The sequence below is a fragment of the Lacerta agilis genome, chromosome 11 (genome assembly GCF_009819535.1).
Source record: "Lacerta agilis isolate rLacAgi1 chromosome 11, rLacAgi1.pri, whole genome shotgun sequence".
Lineage (NCBI taxonomy): Eukaryota > Metazoa > Chordata > Lepidosauria > Squamata > Lacertidae > Lacerta > Lacerta agilis.
In genome coordinates, this window is record NC_046322.1 from 49,682,906 (window position 1) to 49,698,810 (window position 15,905).

Genomic DNA, 15,905 nt, shown 5'->3' on the forward strand with positions numbered 1-15,905 from the left:
ATCCTTGCAACCCTTCCAGTATTCTGCATCTTGCGACCGATCCTGTGGGGGTGAGGCATCCTTGCAACCCTTCCAATATTTTATTTACGTAAATTGGTGTCCTCCACCGCCGGTGGTCTGTTCGTACTAAACACGCATAGGATTGGCCACAGGGCCGCCTCCACCTGCGCTTCCCCCTCCTCGTCTCTACAAGGCAGGCTCAGGCTCCGGGGAGTGGAAGGGGTTAAACGGGGCGTGGCGAGGGGGCGTGTCCGCCGCGGGTTCCCAGCCCCGCCCCCGCACGCCGCGTGAATTCACGTAGCGCGCGCGCCGGGACCCGGAAGCATCTCTCGGCGATGGCGGCGGCAGAGGGCGCGGGGCAGCAGTGGGTGCTGGTGGAGATGGTCCAGGCCTTCTATGAGGTGAGCGGGCCGGGAGGCGGCGGCGGCCCCTCGAGGTGGGTGGCCGGGTGGGTCGCCGAAAGGCTCCGCCGGCCTTCCCCCCCCCCCAGAGGAACGGAGAGAGGAGAGGCTGGAGGCTTCCCCCCCCCACACACACACAACCGAAGAGGGAGGCTGAGGTCTGGGTGGGACGCCGGGGAGGAGGGTGGCTGCCCGATGGAGGGGCCCATGGGCGGGGAGGGGAAAGGGGTCGCCACGCCTGGCCGTCAGGAAGACGCATAGGAGGAGCTAACAACAACAACAACAACAACTAGGGACAGAGTTCCCTTCGCAGCCCTCCTCCCAAGAAAATAAAAATAAAAATTTGAGGGGGCCGGACATCCCAAGTTGAGGGGAATTCCCATTCAAATGGTGTGTGTCTGTGCCTCATCATCATCATCATCATCATTAAGGGAGCTGGCCCCCCAAAGTTCAGGGGAATTCCTATTCAAATGATGTGTGTCTGTGCCATATTATTATTATTATTATTATTATTATTATTATTAAGGGAGCTGGGCCCCCAAAGTTCAGGGGAATTCCTATTCAAATGATGTGTGTCTGTGCCATATTATTATTATTATTATTATTAAGGGAGCTGGGCCCCCAAAGTTCAGGGGAATTCCTATTCAAATGATGTGTGTCTGTGCCTCATCATCATCGTTATTATTAAGGGGGCTGGCCCCCTAAAGTTCAGGGGAATTCCTATTCAAATGCTGTGTGTGGCTATGCCATATTGTTATTGTTATTTATTGAATTTATAAATACCCGGAGGTCTCAGGGCGGTTCACAGAACAAAGTCACTTATATCTAAGAGCCCAAGGCATCAAAAGATTTTTGAATCCTGACAAAGAATCCAGCATAGGGTGGATTATGTGGGGTAGGGCTTTCCTGCTTCCCCCAATATTTTATTCAAGTTTGCACCCTTGTGGTGATAATTATTATTATTATTATTATTATTATTTTTCTGGGTTACCCCAGCCACTCTGGGGCGATATTTATCTTTGCTCCTGACGCATCTCCAAGCCAGGAGAATTTTTCTGCAACACTGCGATTAAAAGATGTCCTCTCTGAATACGGACAGCGCTCTCCCCGTTGTCATTCCCAGATTTAATTTTAGGAACAAGTTTTTAAAAGGCTTTAACTGATGTCCTCTCTGATAACGGACAGCGTTCTCCCCATTGTCATTCCCAGATTTAATTTTAGGAACAAGTTCTTAAAAGGCTTAAACTGCTTGCTGGGGCTGATGGGAACTGTAGTTCAGTGCCGTCTTCAGGTACAAAGGTTCCCCACACCTGTAAATCTAAATTTGGGTTTCCTGAACGTGGGTCTCCCATCGGTTTTTGAACAGCAACTGCCATCATCCCCATCTAGCAGGACCAGTAGTCAGGGGTAATGTACTCCAAACCCCAAGTTTGGGAAACACCCATATAAATGGTCTCTGTTGTGTGTGCCCAGGAGCAGGCATTTAATCCTATCTGGGTATCTTCTTTAGGTTGTACACACAAACGATGCCCCTGCAGATGGGGCATCTCCTCTAAGAAAGGTGTGTGTGTTGGCTCCAGGGAAGGAAAGCATCTTTGCTTGTGTTCAGCCAAACTTTGTGAGTGTTGCAAGCTGGCATGGCCAGTCAAATTGTGCCTGGGCTTCTGATTGGGCAGTGCTAGGCTTCCTAAACATTTCAGTTGCATTACGAGTTTGGCTAAAACAGCGAAAAGTGGTGAATTTAACTTGTACACTTTTAAAGAGATGGCAAACTTAGAGAAATGATTAATGTGCAGCCGGTATTTTTGTTTACTTTCCAGGCTCCAACTTACCATCTTATTTTGGAAGGTATTCTAATCCTATGGATAATCAGACTTCTTTTCTCCAAGACGTACAAGCTTCAGGAGCGATCTGACCTCACACCTAAGGTTTGATGTTCCAAAATAGTCTCAATGTGCTCTGACAAAAAAAACTACAGGATACAAGTCAATATGATTAATAGCTGTAATGCTTGAAATAAGCACTTCAATCTAATCACAGCATGTTTTTATTAAAGATTTTCTTTGGTTACATACATCGCCTCTATATTAAGATCATAAAGTTCCTTTTACATATCAGTTATATTCGACGTGAAACTTTAACGTAGGCTATACAGTATAAGATTGGGGGAGAAGAGAGGTAGGAAGAGAGAACGGGGGGGGGGAGAGAGAGAAGAGGGGGCTGAGTAATCATAGTTGTATATCAGCTTAAACTTTACAATTATCAATAAACAGTTTAAAATATGTATTTAAAAACATTCTACATGCCAGGAGAGGCTTGCCTAAACAAAAAAGTTTTCAGCAGGTTTTGGAAAAAGTATAACAAAGGCACCTGCCTGGTGTCAGTAGGCAGGGAGTTCTGAAGTGGGGGTGTTGCCCCACTAAAATATGGATTTCTTACAAGTGTGGAGCAAATATTAAGTGGCCCATATTGGACATATATCGAGTAAAGTGGTCCTGTAAGTAAACTGATTCCAAGCTGTTAAGGGCTTAATATACTGAAAGTAACACCTTGAACTTGTCTCGGTAGCCTATGGGCAACCAGTACAGAAATCTGAGTGGGCAAGATCTCCCTCCTGTCAGGGATGCGGGTGGCGCTGTGGTCTAAACCAGTGTTTCCCAACCTTGGGTCTCCAGCTGTTTTTGGTCTACAACTCCCATCATCTCTAGCTAGCAAGACCAGTGGTCAGGGACGATGGGAATTGTAGTCTGAAAACAGCTGGAGACCAAAGGTTGGGAAACACTGGCCTAAACCACTGAGTCTCTTGAGCTTGCCAATCATAAGGCCAGCAGGTTTTTTTTGTTTTTGTTTTTGGGTGAACTTGCTTGGTGCATCTGTACAAAGAAGTTGATTAATTTCATAATGATCCTTTTAATGTCTATATTGCTCTTGCATAGACATGTTGTCAGCATAATCAACTGTTTTCCCAGCGCAAACAAATATGTGGCAATAGTTACAGCGCCAATTGGCATGCATAGAACATCAAAGAAATATGTGGATTAGTAAATGGGAAGCATATTATTATGAATGAATTACATTTTTGTATCCATTTAACTTACCAGACATGCGTGTAAAATCCATCTGCTTAGATCAAAAATCTCTTCCTGATTTTCTCAATAAAATTATTAACAACCAATATTTTGGCTTCTTTCTGTTTCAGGAAAAGGAAGAATTGATTGAAGAATGGCAACCAGAGCCACTAGTTCCTCCTGTATCAAAAGACCATCCAGCTCTCAACTACAATGTTGTTTCAGGGTAATCCTAGAATAAATCAATTTCATGTTTGACTAAACAGCCCAATCCCTTGCATGCTTCCTTGAAAGTCAGTCCTCCTGATTTCAAAGGTGCTCGCTTCATAGTTAGTATGCTTATTGTTGCAGCTTTGATTACTTTCAGGGGAAATTGTGATTTGCTCTCTTGCAGACTTTGAGAACCAGGTTACAGAATGGATTGAACTTTTAGCTTGCAACATAATTTTGTAAAAAAAAAAAAAAAACAACCTCATGTCCGCATGAGGATGCTTGGTATCTGGTTCACTTAGTTAGCATTCAGCTGCTTAATTGATATTAGAGGCTTGCCTGTTGACTTTTCAGAAACGCTATTGTGAAAGCTTGTCATCAAATCTAAACTTCTTAAGCTGTGGAGATTTCAGTGGTTAAGAAATGGTTGCTGGCTTCTTTGCGCTTCCGAGAGTGAAGGCAAACCACTGTATTAGCAGTACCAAAGTGATCTCTCTGGTATGCAAGCCTGGGCAGTGTGTATGGGGGCCCTGGGCTGCCCAGACGACAAGACCCCCCTCTCGCCCTCGCTGATGTGGTCCAAAGGAAAGGAAAGCAATCTGTTTGGCACCAGCTTGGCTGCAGGAGTTGCTGGAAGGAGGCAGACAAGGTGCCATCCAAGCATCTTACGGACTCCACTCTGGATTTGTGTCAGGTTTACTCCTTCGCCTTTTCTTTCCCCAAATATATCCTGCAAGGCAGCAGAGATTTAGGCCCAGAGTTTTCCTTCCCAGGTTCATGAGCCCCACCTGCCCCTCACTTCCCACTCTTTATTGGCCTCTTCCACTCAGTTTGCTGGAGTCTGTTTTCACATGCAAGGGAAGTCCCTAACCCACTAAGGGTTTGAGACCCATTGGCTACTCTCACCTGGTTTAGCCGGCCAGTCGAAGCCATTCCCAGGGTGTTGCTGCTGCAACATGCTGACAGCTTCTAGGAGCCACAGGTGAGAGCTGAGCACAGGTTGGGCACCAAATGTGGACAAACTACCCCAGAAGGAGCCTAACATGTCTCTCACCGCCCCTCCCCTAACACCCCATAGTAAAGGTAAAGAGACCCCTGACCATTAGGTCCAGTCGTGTCCGACTCTGGGGTTGTGGCGCTCATCTAGCTCTATAGGCCAAGGGAGCCGGCGTTTGTCCACAGACAGCTTCCGGGTCATGTGGCCAGCATGACAAAGCCGCTTCTGGTGAACCAGAGCAGCGCACGGAAACGCCGTTTACCTTCCCGCTGGAGCGGTCCCTATTTATCTACTTGCACTTTGACGTGCTTTCGAACTGCTAGTTGGGCAGGAGCTGGGACCGAGCAACGGGAGCTCACCCTGTCACAGGGATTCGAACCGCCGACCTTCTGATCAGCAAGCCCTAGACTCTGTGGTTTAACCCGCAGCGCCACCTGGGTCCCTTTACACCCCATACACCCCGGTTAAGAAGCAAAACCTATAATATTCTGAATGTTAATGTTGACCCCAAAGTAAGTTATCCTAAAACTAGTAGTTAGACATAAAGATTTGTTTTCTACCTTGCATATCCTGCAATAGTAGTTCAGTAATAAAAAAACAAAACAAGTAAATAGATATTTGATCATTGAGGAGAGGTAAGAAACCTCTTTATTTTAGCTCTTTTGAAAGCAAAGCAATCTTTAACTAGGGCAGTTTTAATTTCTGATTGTCGTAAGGTAGTTTATATGTTTCCCAAGATCCTTCTTAAATTTTCCTCCCCACTGCATGTTCCAGAGTTTCAGATACGGGTTCTTGAAAGTAGTTACAGTGGTACCTTGCTAGACGAATACCTCGCTAGACGAAAAACTCGCTGGACGAAAGGCATTCGCTAACAAAAGGGTGACTCGCAAGATGAATTTTCCTATGGCCGTGACTCGCAAAACGCAAATGTTTTGTGATCCCCCCCCCTAAAACTGCACTTCCTCCGACCGTGCTTCGCAAGACGAAATTTCCGCTATACGACAACACTCGCGGAACGAACTAATTTCGTCTTGCGAGGCACCACTGTAGTGTCTGAAAGTGCCAAATTCTGTGTGAGATGAGTGCCACAACCCCAGTTGCCTTTGACTGGACTTAACCATCCAGGAGTCCTTTACCTTACCTTCAACAAGAATGCAGCTGTTTGAAATGTGATACAAATTCTAAAAAAGGAATCCCCACACCAGAAAGACTGAACAGCTTCCACCATTGCAATATGTATTTTCAAATTAGTTGTGTTTACAGTGTTGTGCAGAATTTTTAAAAGCGCTGTTCTCTTACCACATGCCTGAAACGAAGTTAGGATTATTAGTAAGCTAAGAAAAGTTTGATTTTCTTTTCTTTTCAGGCCTCCAATTCATAACATTGTCGTGAACGGCAAGGAATGCATAAACTTTGCGTCATTTAATTTTCTTGGGCTTTTGGATAATGAAAGGGTCAAGGTAAGTGCCTGCACTGTTGCTCATCTGTAGGTATTGGCTCAGGTGTAACAATCCTGCCTTAATAATCTATGGTTTATTAAGCAGGGAGGGAGCACCATGCCCCCTGTCTATGACTTTGTTAAAGTGCCCAATACAGCAAACAAAAGTATTTTGTAAGAAGTAGGTGCAGATAGAGTCTTGAGAAAACATTTTGGAGAGGGTTTCAAGTCAGGTCAATTAAGAAAGGTGGTGGTTTTAACTTTTTATTTAAAATAAACAAAAATAATCTAGTAAAAACAAAAATGTAACCTGTTGTTTTTTTTAAATCAAGTGTCCTGACTTAGCATTCTAAGATCATCAGTTAATAATGTTTTATACAAATTAGTATAAAACACCTGATTCTCCCAGCAGCATGGTGGGGGTGGAGAGAGACAATCTTTTGCTGCTGCTCTGCAGGGCGAATCAGGTGTTTTGCGGGACATGTCTTTTGCTGCCGCTGCACCCTGTAGACCAATGGGCTGCAGGTAGGCCGGGGTGGAGATACCTCGGCACAACAGAGGCTCCCAGACATCTCCATCCAGTCACAAAAGGTGGGTTGTCAGTGGCAAAATGCGACTAGAACAATAGGCGTATCCAACGCCAGTCCTCGTGTTCCCTTCCAACTTGGTGATTCTATGAATACTGTAGAAATCATTTCTTTTCTAACTGTACTTAACAACTCTCCTCCTGTTATGCTTATTCAAAGAATGCAGCCCAGAAATCTCTGACAAAATACGGTGTTGGCACCTGTGGCCCAAGAGGATTTTATGGAACCTTTGGTATGTATAACCTGTTTTTTCCAGTAGAGCGTTAAAGGTCGCTAATTGAATGTGGACATCACATAAAGGAATTGGGAGGTGTGAACGCATGCTAACGTATTCCTCATTCAGATGAATTGGCATATAAGCTTGTTTTTTTGCATAGTGTCATCAACATGCACACACATGGAGTAATAACAAGAGCACATGGTCCCTTTCCTGAGAAGCACACAATCTAGAGTTTGTCATGGGGAGACAGCAGAAAGCAAGCTGAAACTGAGCATAAACAGAAAAGGAGTTTCCATTCAGTTCAGTTGAACATACTACAGCTCAATCCTCCTCCTCCTCTTCTTTGGTGATCACTCTTAGCTGAGTAACATTGTCTTCCATAATCACGGTCTTAACAGTGAGTCCGTAGGTGACTGTGGAGGCCAATTCTGGATCCACACGTCCTTCCACAGTGGGGACATATGTTTTTGGGCGGGAGTTGATCACGCTGTGGATTTGCCAAGTGTGCCTTCCTCTTAGCACATTTCTCGTCCTGAGTCCAAGCGTCTTCAAAGCCCATGGCCCCTTTGATCAAGGCTGTTCTCCAAATGCTCTCAGGCCAGTGTTTCCCAATTGTCGGTGTTTATACTACATTATTTAAAGATTTGCTTTAAATCTCTCTTGTTGACCACCAGCATTACGCTTTCCAGTTGTAAGTCCAGAATAGAGTAGTTGTTTTGGAAGACAAGATATATAGATATTTATATAGACACACACACACACACACACACACACAAGATACACACGTCTGCTCACGGAGTTTGAGGGGCTTTATACTCGGGGAAACTAGGTACAGAATTGCATCGGTAGCAAATGAGAGCTAAGAGGTTCTGCCAAAGACATCAGAGAAAAAGTGAGTTCACAGGAGGGATTTGAAGGGAAAGAATAACTGTTGGAATGTCCACTGGTTTTTTTTTTGGTTTTTTTTTTTTGGCTGCTGCTGCTTAGAAGATATTTCCAAGACTGGAATTATCCATATGAGTTTGAGCAGGCCTCCCTAAAAACCCAGAAGCAGCTCTTAGTCTGCATCCCGAAGTATACCCATGGTTGCATGTTCAGTCTTTTCAGGGAGACTACTTTTCTAGGCAGTTTTGTACTTTTTGAGTGAAAAGAGAACACTTTTGCATCTTGTGAAAGTGAAGCTACAATACTTACAAAGTATTACAGTATAATTAGGATAAACTAGAGCCCAGTTGGATTGTAATGCCTGAAAGAAGCGAGAGGGATTCTCACTCAGAATTAAGCAGATTGCTTCTTAATGCTCTACAGGCATTCATTGGCCTACAGATACAGAAACACAACTTTTTAACCTTGCCAATGCAGTCATACCTCGGTTTACGGCCGCTTCAGGTTGCGTGATTTCGGGTTGCGTACCGCAGAAGCACCGAATCGCGACCCATGCAGACGCAGTTCGCAACCCGAGCATCCACTGTATAACATTATCCAGACAAAAGCAAGTAAGTCAGTTGGGCATAAATGTACTTATGATGGATGAGACACATGTTCTCCCTGAAAGATTGACACCCAGGTACTGCTGGACCCTAGAGCTACTTCCACATTGGTCTGAGGGGCTGCTCAGATTTCCATTGGCAATCCTGGTCTTTGAATATTCTGCAATGCCAGTAGCAAGAAATAGGAACTGTGAAGTTTTTCGTTAAAGAATTCAGCTATTGCCTTGACATAATTTTTTAAAAAGGAATTCCTGTGACTTGCCTCTGGCCATTCTCAGACTGCCTCTGGCCACATCAACTGGACCTGAAGGCAGACCCATCTGGGCAGGACAGTTGCAACAGCATCCTAACTTCCATCTTTCCCCTGTGCTTCCCTTAACCTTTCCAGATCAGTTCCTGTTTTTTTTCCACAGCAACAGCCTTCACACAATCTCTGCTTGCAATAGAAGTTGCAGCTTTTTCCAAGATCATGTAACTGTTACAGCTGATTATTTATGGAAGGTTCCTTAGATTCTCCAGTGTGTATCGGTTACAGAATCTATCTTGTTTGAGGAGAATACATTGCTGGATGCCTTAAGCTTGTTTCAAGAATGCTTCTTGGGATACACCCGCATGCATTCACAGCTTCTTTTCGAGGTTATTAAAATGTCATATAGGGATAACTGGCAGAGCTAAAGCAAATACTGACTAAATACTGAGCTTTCCAGAGAGGCCACGAGGGGGCAGTCTGATTTCTGGCCGAAACATCTTGACCGCTTGTGAACACAGTAATGTAGATATTGCCAACATACTATATCTGTGTGGTAATCAAGAGGTTTGGATTCAAACCTCAAGCGGAGGGTTTTTGTAATACAAATCCTGCTATGAAACTCCTAGTCTGCATTTAATCACAGTGTGAGGGTGTTTCACATTCCTCTTCTGTCTCCGCAGAGCACTATAGAGACAGCAGTGCAGTGAGCCTAAACGTTTTCCTTTATCTCCCCTATAGTCTGCCTTTCTGGTGGGAGTTGCTTAACTTGCTGGTGTTTTTACCTAGAAGATTGGGAATGGCTTCCAGGAAGCCACTTGGGACTGTTCGGGTTTCACAAGGCAAACTGTTCATCTTATGGTCGGCATTTTGGGCACTGTGATTTGATAGTTTACCATATGAGAACAATGTCTTCCATGCTTCCTTCTCCTTTTAATCATTTCAGTGGTGGTGCTAGAATTCCCTCTTACCTTCCTTGTTCCTGGAAGATTGTGGCGAAACTCTATCCATGACCATAACTGATGTTGTTTTGACTAGATTCCCATCTAGATATCCTGACTTCTAAACTTTAGAGCCATGTGGTTTTCAGTATGGTAAATGACTTCTTACTCTGGAGGTTTGGCTGTTCTTTTCAGCGTATGTGTCATCTTCTCATGCTTCTGCTTGATGCCTAGGATGCATAGGAATATGAGAAGAGAAAGGTTTATGCCCTGCCCCTTTTCCTTGGAATTTAACAGCAGATTCTCTTAGGAATGTTGGTCACTAAATTGGGTCCAAACTGCCCCCCTCCCAATGTGATAATCAGAGGTTTTGAGCTAAAAAAATTGGGAGATAAGGTTCCTTAATTTGGCCTGTTACCAGTTCCCCAGTATCTCTAAACCTGGCAACTTTCTTTATATTGAAAGGAGATGGTCTGAACTAATAGGTTTCATCCTATCAGACTCTCAGGATGCTGTCACTGGCTCTCGGCTGGTTTCCCAGGAAAGTACGGTATAAAGACAAGGAAAAGTTTCTTGCATTCCTTTTTTATTTCAGTCTTTACAGAAAGAGGCTATAGACCCCAGCCTCTTGGATAATGGTGTTGTTCCAAGTGAATCGCCACACACCTCATCTCTCCCACTTCTTCATTCGTCATTCTCATCATCTCCTCTACGGGTGCTGCTACATGCCCTCTGTCTTTGAGCTCTTTGCTCTCCCACTTTTAAGGTTCGCCGGGTTCTGGGAGATGCTTTCTAATGACAACATGTCAGCCGGGTGTTGCTCTGGCTCTCCCATGATTTCCCAGCTTTCCCCCTCATCTGCCTCTGAGCTGTAACCTCCCACAAACCCCTGCTGTAGATCTATACCAGGGGTCAGCAAACTTTTTCACCAGGGGGCCGGTCCGCTGTCCCTCAGACTTTGTGGGGGGGCGGGGGCGGACTATATTTTGAAGGAAAAAAATGAACGAATTCCTATGCCCCACAAATAACCCAGAGATGCATTTTAAATAAAAGGACACATTCTACTCATGTAAAAACACGCTGATTCCTGGACTGTCCGCAGGCCGGATTGAGAAGGCGATTGGGCCGCATCCGGCCCCCGGGCTTAGTTTGGGGACCCCTGATCTATACTGTCTTCCTCCATTCCTCCTCTGCCCAGTCCCTGACACAGACACATTGGCCACTCCTGGAGGACTCTCATGAGGCTCAGTAAAACTCTGTTCCCTACCACTTGTGCTCGGAGGAATAGATACCCCATTCCTTGCAGTGCTCGCTTGTGCTACCTTAAGCCACTTAGGAGCCATTTTACCATGTAAGCGGTATATACGTAAACAAAACAAATGAGCTTGCCATCCTTTTTCATGTTTGATGGAAGATGAATGGGAGAAAGTGGAACTATTGGGCTCCCTGGCACTCGTTTGTGTACAGTCACTCTACTTGCGCTGCACTGGATTGAGCCCTTCCAGCACCCACCCCCCAAATGAGATGGATTTTAATTTACGTTTTTCACCATGGTTGAAATTATATTTGGGGACAACGGTTAATTCTTCTTAAATTGATGGATCTTGCTGGGTTGTGTGTGTAATAAAAGGTGAGCCCACCGGCAGCATATGAATCGATGCCTAACTTGACCCAACAACACCACACACACACACACACGGGGCAAACAAAACTCACTGCAGTCAACTGTATGCGGCCATCCATGCCTTGGGCCCCCAACTGCTCTCAATGCCAATGAAAACTGATAAAGGAATAGAAAGAGAACCTACCCATGTGACGCTGACACAAAAACCTTGCAAATATACCATGTAAAACAATGAATGTTTACTACCTCCCTTCTTCCCCCCTCTCTCTCCTCAACTCTCTTCTCCCCCCACCCTTGTATGCAATATTAAAGTCTTACTGATCTGTAGAAAGAACTTTAGAATCTGAAAACAGAGGTGATGCATGTACTTGGGTAACCCCAGAAAATACTCAATAAAAACATTTTTAAAATAATAATGGATAAATCTGTAAAATAATGCTTAGTAAGTGATAGATGCGAATGTATCATTCGAAATGAGGGATGTTCAGAAAATGAGGACTTGGGGAGGAGTAGGAAGGTAGGGGATGAGAGAAGGCAAAAACAAAAAAAAAATGTGGAAGAATGCAAGATAGGAATAAGTGTCAGGAGAAGAGATTTAACTCCACTGATTGCTTTGTTGGTTTATCGAGCCTGAAAACTGCTTGGGGAATTCCACTTGGAATGCACTATGTTAATATAGAGCTAAGATAATTACCCCTTAGCTTTCTAAACAAGCCTCTGAAACTTGGCAATGTTGATTCCCTCTGTTTCTAGTTTCCCAACAACAGACATGTTTAGGTATTCGTTTCTGGAATATTTCTGACAGGTATCTGAGTGTGGCTTGCTTACTTTTACTCACAAAACATAAGTGCCCTTTTAAGGTAATGCAGTCAAACACTCTGATGAGTTACTTTGCACCTGGTTAGAATGACAGGATTGTCAGCTTGTACTTATTGCGTGTGTGTGTGTGTGTGTGTGTGTGTGAAGGAGAAAATAACGTGGGCAAAGTTGAATAGATTTCCATGCTGCTAATGACTTTGCATCTTTGTGTGACTTTTCTAAAACATAAACTCCCCTTCTCAAACAGATGTACATCTGGAACTGGAGGAACGACTTGCCAAATTTATGAGGACCGAGGAAGCTATCATATATTCCTATGGATTTGCTACAATTGCCAGTGCTATTCCTGCCTATTCAAAACGAGGAGACATTGTTTTTGTGTACGTAATCTTCACTTTTTCTATATTACAGTGGACCCTCCGGATACGAACTTAATTATTCCAGGGGTCCGTTTGCACCCACCCCAAAAATTATGTAAATAGAGGCGCGCTGCTGGCCGTAACCCAAAGATTCTGTATCCAGAGGGATACGTAAGTAGAGGTACGACTGTACAAGGGACTTTCTGAAGAGGCTCCTTCAGAAACTTGGTAGCACTTCTGCTCCTCTCAGTAAGGTTGAGGTTCTTCATAGCAAAATCCACTTGTTTCTAGGTACCATATTCCACAAAAGGTAATAATCTTAAAGCCAGTTTATACTCTCTCTGTCAAAGGAGGAATCCCTACCATCCTGGACTGTTTATTCATGAACAATGAGCATTGCAGTTGATAGCAATTCCTGGAATTGCAGCACTTGGAGGTGGAGGGGGGGGGGGAGTGCCAATGCAGATGTGGCTATTTCTATCCTGTGACTTGCCTTGTTCACCTAATTTTCTTCCTTCAGATCCAAGAATCATAGAATCCTTTGTGTGATAGTTAACCCCACTACTTAATAATAGTAGTAGTAGTAATAGTAATAAACAATAATAATTTTATTATTTATACCCACCTATCTGGTTTAACAACAATAACAACAACAACATTAATTGTATTTATACCCTGCCCATCTGGCTGGGTTCCCCCAGCTATTCTGGACGGCTTATAACACGTTAAAATATTGTAAAACATTGGACATTAAAAGTTTCCTGATACAGGGTTGCCTTCAGATGTCTTCTAAAAGTCAGATAGTTGTTTATTTCTTTGACATCTGATGGGAGGACATTCCACAGGGCAGGCGCCACCACCGAGAAGGCCCTCAGAGCTGAACCTCAGTGTCCGGGCTGAATGATGTGGGTGGAGACACTCCTTCAGGTCTATTTGGCCAAGGCCATTTAGGGCTTTAAAGGTCAGTACCAACACTTTGAATTGTGCTCAGAAATGTATTAGGAGCCAGTGAAGATGCTTTAGGACCGGTGTTATATGGTCTCAGCGGCCACTCCCAGTCCTCAGCCTAGTTGCCACATTCTGGATTAGTTGTAGTTTCTGAGTCACCTTCAATGGTAGCCCCATGTAGAGTGCATTGCAGTAGTCCAAGCGGAAGATAACCAGAGAGAATCAGTTTAAACTAAAACAGAACTTATTCTTCCTGCTTGAACCACTTCAACTCAAACCCTTTTCAAACAAAATTGTTTTGGGGCTCTTAGAAAAGTTGTGCATGTTTGCGGTTTGGTTGAGCCTTTGGGGAAGAGATTTCTAAACTGGGCTAGAGTAGTTAGGTGGCCAGTGAACATACCCAAGCAGACATTGTGTGCCTTCTTCGTGCAGTCTCTACTAATGGCTTACAGATGCAAAACTGCTTGGAGGAAGAAGCCTATGAGCTGGAGCCAGTGTGGTGTAGTGGTTAAGAGCTGTAGCCTCGTAATCTGGTGAACCGGGTTCGTGTCTCCGCTCCTCCACATGCAGCTGCTGGGTCACGCTTCTTTGAAGTCTCTCAACCTCACTCACCTCACAGAGTGTTTGTTGTGGGGAAGGAAGGGAAAGGAGAATGTTAGCCGCTTTGAGACTCCTTCGGGTAGTGATAAAGTGGGATATCAAATCCAAACTCATCATATACCTGATAGGGACAATCTCCCCTGTTGTAGTGACACTTTTCCCAGCTGTTGCAATCTGGGAATTGTTGCCAGCCACTGCTGGCAACGTCTGTGTACACCCAAGTTAACCATAGATATTTCTCTCAAAGGGAGAACCTACAAGCTGTTGCTGTTGGTTACCAGCTCTTAGTGGGTTCTGTGGTCTTAGTGAACATGCATTATGAGCTATCCATCTCAATTGTTTAAAAATGAGATTAACTGGGACAGTTATAAAAGCGCTTTAATAGGACTTCTCATAGAAAAAAGGCTGAATGTGATTGTTAGGAAAGTGGTTATGCACAATTTTTCAGCGCCAGTGTAGGATCGCTTATATGATCTTGTCATTTTCAAAGCTGTATCTTGATACCATTTTAAATGCCTGTTAAGGGGCAGTTTTAATCGCTTATGAAATGCTTTCAAAATGACTACTTGGTTTTAACGATCAATTGCTGCTTCAGAATAAACTCCTTGAAAATTGCTAGCAGCTGTTGAAACGTTTTGTCAGTATCCCCCATAGGTTACAGCCAAGCAAAGAAATGCACTTGTTGAGTGGTTAGAATGAATTTACTTAATGTCAGACAAAAGTCTCCTCTAGAGCACTCTTACTGAGCTTGTGCTTGTTATGTGTTAGTTGATACTAACTGAAATCATATATGTGTGCGTGTCTAAATCTCATTGAACTCAATGAGACATTCCCAGATAAATGTGTCTGCAACGTAAGTAGTCTGATTCCCCCCCCCTTTCCACCCCCACCCCCCCATGTAACCTATGAACTGAGTGAGTTCAATGGCTAGGAATTACCTAGCCCTGGCAGTTTTCTCCTTATTAATATACATTGGTACCTCAGTTTAAGAACAGCCCTGTTTACGAACTATTCGGTTTACGAACTCCGCAAAACCGGAAGTAGTGTCCCGGTTTGCAAACTTTACCTCGGTCTAAGAACGGAAGCCGAATGGTTGAACGGCACCAGCGGCGGGAAGCCTCATTAGGGAAAGCGCGCCTCGGTTTAAGAACTGTTTCGGTTTAAGAACCGACTAAGTTCTTAAACCGAGGTACCACTGTACTAGCTTCCTTTTAAAAAAATTGTTGAAGATGGCAAGCAAACTTTTTTAAGAAATTAAATCTATGAACAAAAGAACATCGAAATGGCCTTTATGTTTAAGATTACACTTAAGAGATTATGAGCAGTGTAGTCAAATAACTAATTCAAGGAGCAATGCCTAAAGATGTCTGTGCCCCCCCCCCCCGGGCCCTAATTTCTTAGCTGCTCTTCAGAAGACAAGCTCAGTTTGAGCCTTTTGGGGAGGATGTACTTTGGCCACCTCATGAGAAGAGAAGACTACCTAGAAAATACCCTGATGTTGGGAAAGATTGAGGGCACAAGGAGAAGGGGACGACAGAGGATGAGATGGTTGGACAGTGTTCTCGAAGCGACTAGAATGAGTTTGGCCAAACTGCGGGAGGCAGTGGAAGACAGGAGTGCCTGGCGTGCTCTGGTCCATGGGGTCACGAAGAGTTGGACACGACTGAACAACAAAGTTATCTTGCCATCAGCTCAGAAAATTTTCTGCCCACATTTCAAACCCATGGAGCTAATCTCTGGGGTTAGGCAGATTCATATGGGTGGAGATAGTTGGTGCTCTGTTCCCAGGCCATATAGGGCTCTAAAGTTCAAAACCATGGAATCCTACCTAAAGCAAATAAAAATAACTGAAAACAAACAAACCATAAAACCCTGATACTGCTCCATCTTCACTAGGTACAAGTTTGTCGCTGGACTCAATTTGAGGTGATGACTATAGACTTACAGACTCTTACA

General features: G+C 44.1%; 1 protein-coding gene across 1 annotated transcript in view; it reads left to right on the forward strand.

Annotated features, from left to right (window-relative positions):
• The first annotated feature begins 301 nt into the window (after nucleotides 1–301).
• The window catches only part of SPTLC1 (serine palmitoyltransferase long chain base subunit 1), a 35,651-nt gene continuing 20,047 nt past the window's right edge, over nucleotides 302–15,905 (forward strand). The window contains exons 1-6 of the mRNA XM_033164065.1: nucleotides 302–401; nucleotides 2,222–2,329; nucleotides 3,601–3,695; nucleotides 6,043–6,136; nucleotides 6,861–6,933; nucleotides 12,290–12,422. Coding sequence (XP_033019956.1) covers nucleotides 336–401; nucleotides 2,222–2,329; nucleotides 3,601–3,695; nucleotides 6,043–6,136; nucleotides 6,861–6,933; nucleotides 12,290–12,422 — 569 coding nt within the window. The 5' untranslated portion in view covers nucleotides 302–335. The remainder of the gene's footprint in view (nucleotides 402–2,221; nucleotides 2,330–3,600; nucleotides 3,696–6,042; nucleotides 6,137–6,860; nucleotides 6,934–12,289; nucleotides 12,423–15,905) is intronic.